Source organism: Cebus imitator, unplaced genomic scaffold (genome assembly GCF_001604975.1).
Source record: "Cebus imitator isolate Cc_AM_T3 unplaced genomic scaffold, Cebus_imitator-1.0 Scaffold423, whole genome shotgun sequence".
NCBI classification, from domain to species: Eukaryota; Metazoa; Chordata; class Mammalia; order Primates; family Cebidae; genus Cebus; species Cebus imitator.
The window spans coordinates 1,458,182-1,464,593 of record NW_016107738.1 but is presented as its reverse complement, the minus strand read 5'-3'; the positions used below and the strand labels follow the sequence as shown (position 1 = coordinate 1,464,593).

The 6,412-nt window shown below is 34.4% G+C and overlaps 1 protein-coding gene across 2 annotated transcripts in view; it reads right to left on the bottom strand.

Annotated features, from left to right (window-relative positions):
* Positions 1-528: 528 nt before the first annotated feature.
* Positions 529-6,412, bottom strand: part of TOGARAM1 (TOG array regulator of axonemal microtubules 1) — a 106,987-nt gene continuing 101,103 nt past the window's right edge. Inside the window, exons 17-19 of one of the 2 annotated variants that reach the window (XM_017509820.2) lie at positions 5,580-5,799; positions 3,155-3,241; positions 529-1,668 (exon numbers count right to left, since the gene is read on the bottom strand). In XM_017509820.2, coding sequence (XP_017365309.1) covers positions 1,403-1,668; positions 3,155-3,241; positions 5,580-5,799 — 573 coding nt within the window. In that variant the 3' untranslated portion in view covers positions 529-1,402. The remainder of the gene's footprint in view (positions 1,669-3,154; positions 3,242-5,579; positions 5,800-6,412) is intronic. The other variant, XM_017509821.2, reaches the window with a different exon arrangement.

The window sequence follows — 6,412 nt, the reverse complement described above, 5'->3', positions numbered from 1 at the left end:
CAGCCGTATACATTAGAAAACTGAAAACTGGTCAGTGACTCAGAAGTAAAAAAGAATGAACATAGAATCAGAGAATTTTAGAATAGGATAGCGCCTTAAAAATCATCTAGTCTAGCTCTTACATTTTATTTTTTTATTTTTATTTTTTATTTTAATTTTTTTAAAGATGGGGTTTCACCATGTTGGCCAGGCTGGTCTCGAACTCCTGACCTCAAGTGATCTGCCCACCTCAGCCTCCCAAAGTGCTGGGATTGCTGGCCTGAGCCACCACGCCCAGTGCTCTTACATTTTAGAGATGAGGAAACTGAGGCCCAGACCCAGCAAGTGATTTGTCCAACGTCACACAGCTAATTTCCTACAAAGTTAGAATGATAACCCAGGTTTATTTGTAGGTCAATATCATAACAAGTAGATCAAGTGAAAGTGATAGGTTAATAACACACACACACACACACACACACACACACACACTTTTTTTCCATTTTAACATGTACGGAAGTTGGAAAAATAAAACATTTCTCACACATCTACAGAAATAAATCCTTTTATTTTATAACACTCCTTTTCTTTTTAAAGATGCATACAGTACTTGTAAGCCCAAGAATTCTGAAAAAACCTATAGAAGACCTGGCACTATTTTTGAGAATTACACAACTGGGCAGCAAAATAACACCTTTATAAATGTGAAAACATAAAGAAATAAAATTTAGTGTTCGCACACAAAAATAGGGAGGTTACATTCAATACGTATTTCAAACGTGCATTTAAAATGTTTAATGTTTTCTAAAACTTTGGTTGTCATGCTTTATTATATCTTGTTAAATTTCACAATTGTGTAGATAATTAAACCCAAAAGGTAAGCAAATATATTAACACAGCAGCAAAAGCAAGCCAATACTGCACAATCATATTAGCGGACTGATTCAGAAATACATGTTTTTCACAAATAATATACAAAACTTAGTTTGTGATAACATAGTTCAGTGACTTCCATGTTATAAAATAAGGCTGAGTAATGAGACATAGCAGAACATGATTACATAATAAAAAGTATATTTTTAATTATAATTCTAATTGTATATATAGGGCAACAAATTGTAGTTTGTATAGAATAGTGCAAATGAGCAGGACTTTTCTCAAAAATATTAAAACTGAATTCATCCCACGTGCCTGAGATTTCATGAATTCTCATTCATGAATGATATACTTTAGGTTTTTATGTGATGGGTACAAGTGGTAGGGTTGATAAAGGACAGCTGTGTACTCATAGGCTGCAAATAAAAATAGCCATTGACTTAATTTACTGGCTGTGAACTGCAGGCACTGATAATGTAACTTTTAGAAAGTTCCATTTGTCATCATGTAAACACTTTCGTTCATCATACCATATTTTATCAAAGATTCATAATTCATTTAAAATTGTCATATCAAGTAATTCCTCTAAACTCTTTTTGATATGTGGTGGTTGAGATGCAGCCTGATTTAACAGATTCTGACCCATCTGTGCAAAGAGTGCTTTTGATAATTTAGCTGTGGCTGTTCGTATATTTCCTCCAGCTCCAGGCAGAGAGCCACTATTTGTCATGTTTCCTAAAAGATGCCATAAAACAACCAATACTTTCTGTTCTGTGGCATGTGGCTTCCTTTGATAAAGTTCCATAACAATATCTGAAACATAAAAAACAGTGAGGAGTTTTTTTTTTAATAAATAAGCCTAAGCTCTGCTAAATAAGAAGCAGCTAAAATATACTAAGCTTCTTCCTATGCCATTTGTCCTAAAAAGGTAGGCTTCTTAAAAGAAGTAATGTAAGAAACCTTCCTCTCAAAGATTGGGAGCTTCAAGTATGATATTAGACTCCCATATAGAACAATTAGTTCAGGCAAAATAGTAAAGAGAGAAAATGAACCCAAATTCATCTCGATGTTTTCCAAATGCAGTGAAACAAAAATGTACACATTAGTAACCCATGGACCTTTTATCAAACATGATTTTGAAATAGCAGTTTTCTGTAAGAACCAAAATTTGATTTTAATATCTTTTTTTCTGTATCATTTCTACAAATGTAACCAAGTACGCTATTTTTAAGGTTTTTTTTTCTTTCTTTCTTTTCCTTTTGTGGCCCTTTGTATTAACATTTTAGTAATGAAATAATAAATTATTCTCTCCCCCTTTCTACTAGACACTTCTTTGCATTGCTAGCCTATTTAATTATGTTTGCTTAGAAGTTCCAGAGACCGGGCTGGGCACGGTAGCTCAGGCCTGTAATCCTAGCACTTTGGGAGGCTGAGGCAGGGGGATCACTTGAGGTCAGAAGTTCAGGACCAGCCTGGCCAACATGGTGAAAACCTGTCTCTACTAAAAATACAAAAATTAGCTGGGTGTGGTGGCAGGTACCTGCAGTCCCAGCTACTTGGGAGGCTGAGGCAGGGGAATCGCTTGAACCCAGAAGGCAGAGGTTGTAGTGAGCCAAGATCACACCCCTGCACTCTTGCCTGTGCAACAGAGTGAGACTCCCTGTCAAAAGAGTTTCCAGAGACTGAATCTGCATCTTGAGACAATTCAGGTGCCTATGGAATTCTCCCCCACCAGGAGATTACCTCAAGACTGTGGTGCTAATTTACAACCCAGTCCAGCCTGAGATAACACCAGCCCATTCACCATATGGGGCAATAACTCAAGGTAAGTCATAGGAACAAATCATGTAGAACTGTACTGCCTGGCCCACTGCATGCCCTCAATGCAAAACTTCTCCTTCTTAAACCCTAGCATTTTGCCTGAAAATTTTGAAGCAGTTTTGTTAAGGCAGGAGCCTGAACCATCTGCCAACTGCTAACTTTGGAAAATAAAGTCACTTTACTTCCACTGCACCTCATCCTTGTAATTCAATTTTGCAAGTGGCGATCGGCAGAACTTACATTTGGTTACACTAATAGGAAGACTGAACTTTTACTAGAAAAAAAGGGATAAAATTCTTTTGAAGAAAATTGTTGGGATAAAAATATTAAAAGGTTCTTTTGTGGATCATTACACAATTTATTTCTACTTTGTGGGTAGTTATATTAAGTTGGTAGCTACCCTAAAATTAAATTGAAATAGTCCATCAGTTTATCTTTAGCTAATAAAATATTTCTTTAGAAATTATAAAGTATTTACCAGCAAGCTTTTCCGTCATATCCTGTTTTGCTTTTCCATTTAAAAACTGAGCCTTTGTGCAAAATGGCTGTAGAAGTAAGTAATTGTCTAAACAAAAAGAACATAGAGACATATGTTTAAAGAGTAATGAGCTCTTATTTTCCATTACATAGCACTGAACAGAACAAAATTCATTTCTAGGATGCAAATGTGTAACACTTTTAAAATCTACATAGTTAATCACTATTTAAAATTTTCTATAAAAACTTAACAGGCCAGGCATGGTGGCTAGCACCTGTAATTCCAGCTTCTTGTGAGGCTGAGGTAAGAGGATCACTTGAGCTCAGGAGTCCAAGGCTGCGGTGAGCTATGTTTGTGCCACTGCACCCAAGCCTGGGTGACAGTGACACTCTGTCTCAAAAAAAAAGAAAAACCAAACCAAACACAATATTAACAGAGTAGTATTCTTAAAGCAAATGAGAACTAAAAATACCTCACAAAGTTTTAAAGGAGCTATCAAGTGGTATTTAAAACAAACAAAAAAAGTGCTTTAATCTCCTAGTCATCTTATTCCAAATGATAGCATAGTTTTATCAAAAAGCAGAAAAAGGGAAGCAGTTTTTACATTTACTGAAGTTAAGTTTTAATTTTGAAATAATAATAGATATGGAGAAAGTTACAAAGATTAGATAGAGGTCCTGTGTACCTTCCACCCAAAGGTTTCATCTTAAATAACTACAATTGATCCTTGGACAACACAAGGGTTAGAGAGGCCAACCCCTGTACAGTTGAAAATCCATGTTTAACTTTTCACTCTCCCAAAACTTAACTACTAATAACTTATTGTTGATCAGAAACCTTACCAATAACAGTAACTATCAATTAACACATATTTTGGATGTTATATGTATAATATACTGTATTCTTACAACAAAGTAAGCTAGAAAAAAGAAAATCCTATTAGGAAAAAAAATACATTTACAGTATTATATTTGTCAATAATGTAAATTTATGTCATCTGTTTACAAGATTAGTCATCTGTCTGAAATGGTGGGCGACCACAGCTGCAGACCTCAAGCTACTCAGATATCAAGCAATTCGAATTTATCATGTCATGACTTTCCCCTGCTTATTGGGAGCACTTCCAGCATCACTAGTGGCACTTCATAAAGGTCTGATGGTGTCACTTAAAGTTTATGATATTATACTAAACCTGATGAAAAATACTTAAGAACCATTAATTTGCATATGTTAAACCATTCTTGCATCCCTGGGATAAATTCCACTTGGTCATGATGAATAATATTTTTATAGCAAATTGTTGCATGTTCTTAATAGTTCTTTTTTATTAAGTTGTATTCGACGGTATATTTAGCAGTGTATGAGATGGATTTCTTTGTAATCTTGTCAGCATTTTGTAATGTCACTATTTTTTATTTTGGCTGTTTCAATACTTGTGTGGTGATCATGGCCTTCACTTGCATATGCATTTCCCAGATCGCTAGTGATGTTGAACATCTTTTCACATGCTTATTTGGCCAGTCATATATCCTCCCTTATTTTCCATCCATATAGCCTCACAGTGTAAATACTTCTTCAGGTCTTTTGTCTATTTTCTTATTTGGTTGTTTCTTTGATATTGAGCTCTGAGATTTCTTTATATATTCTAGATACGACTTCTTTGTAATATGTGGTTTGAAAATATTTTTCCCAGTCTGTAGCTTGTCTCTTTATCCATTTATTTTTACCTTTTATTTTTTGATACAGTCTTACTCTGTTGCCCAGGCTGCAGTGCAGTGGTGCAATCTTGGCTAGCTGCAACCTCTACTTCCTGGATTCAAGCGATTCCTGCCTCAGCTTCCAGAGTAGTTGGGATTACAGGAGTGCGCCACCGCACCCAGCTAATTTTTGTATTTTTAGTAGAGACAGTGTTTCACCATGTTAGCCAGGCTGGTCTCAAGCTCCCAATTTCAGATGATCTGCCCACCTTGGCCTCCCAAAGTGCTGGGATTACAGGATAATGCTTTTAGTGCCATATGTAAAACTTTTCACCAAGTTCTAAGATTTTCTCACATTATCTTCTAAAAGTTTTACATTTAAGTTGTACATTTAAATCTATGATCCATTTTGAGTTAGTTTATTATTTTCTTATTTTTGTATTTTTTCTTTATTTTATTTCCACATCATCTCATGCCAAAGTATTGAGTTACTTTTGTATCAGATGTGAGGTTGAGGCAGAAAAAGAAATAAAAGTCAAAAATATAGGAAAAGAAAGTCAATTTAATGGAAAAGAATTTAATCACTAAAAGTAATTTTAAAGCTATTGAGAAAATAGAAAGGTTTATGACAATATTAAATTTAAAAACCTGAATAACTAGGATTTCAGCTTTACAAAAACATGAAAAGAAAGTCAAAATAATTTGAGTGCCAAAGTAAGATTTCTTACCTACATGCTGACTCAGTGCCTGAACAACATTTGTAGCAGCAGTGTAGATGCCTGGATTCTTGGAATTCAGATTGTTATCCACTATTGCCGGAATTAGCATGTTGATTATAGGAGATAAGTGGTCTCTAAGTAAAGGAATCATTTTGTGCATTGTTTCCAGAGCCACCAGATTTACTTTACTATTAGAATCATGAAGTCGAGATTTAAAAGCATCAAAAATCTGAAAGTAAATTGGTAAAATATTTAAAATAAAATAATGTTTATAGCTACTTTATTTATAATTCTCTTGGCATTTCATAATATTTCTCATACTTTACTCAGTTTAAATACATAGTCAACATCCTATTTTGCCTGAACTTGAATAACAGAAACTTTATAAAATTTTAGGTACTAAATCTAAGTGTCAAATCTTCTTGTAACAAAAAGAGAAGGCCTCAAAAATCACCCCAAAAGACAACCTAATAAGGGGTGAAAAATGTGGCTCAGCAGGCAGATGACTGGCTGACTGTAAAAATGATAAACATCCTGTTTTCTGGAAGGTGTAGATTAGCTTAGGTAACTCTAAGAACTTAAGAAAAGTCTCTGTTTTTGTCTCTTTTCACACTAGAAGTAGACATATAAGTTTTACTGTGGAGATTTAACCTAGTTTCAGTTTAGGTTTATTGTGAAAATTTTAGATGCAATTTCAGAGTTACATTTGTATTATTATCTCTTAACTTGATAACCTTAACAATAATTTCTTGCTCTTCAGAATCCTTAACTTTCATAAAATATAATAAAAGTGAATGCTAAACAATTCTTTTTTTTTTTTTTTGAGACGGAGTTTCGCTCTT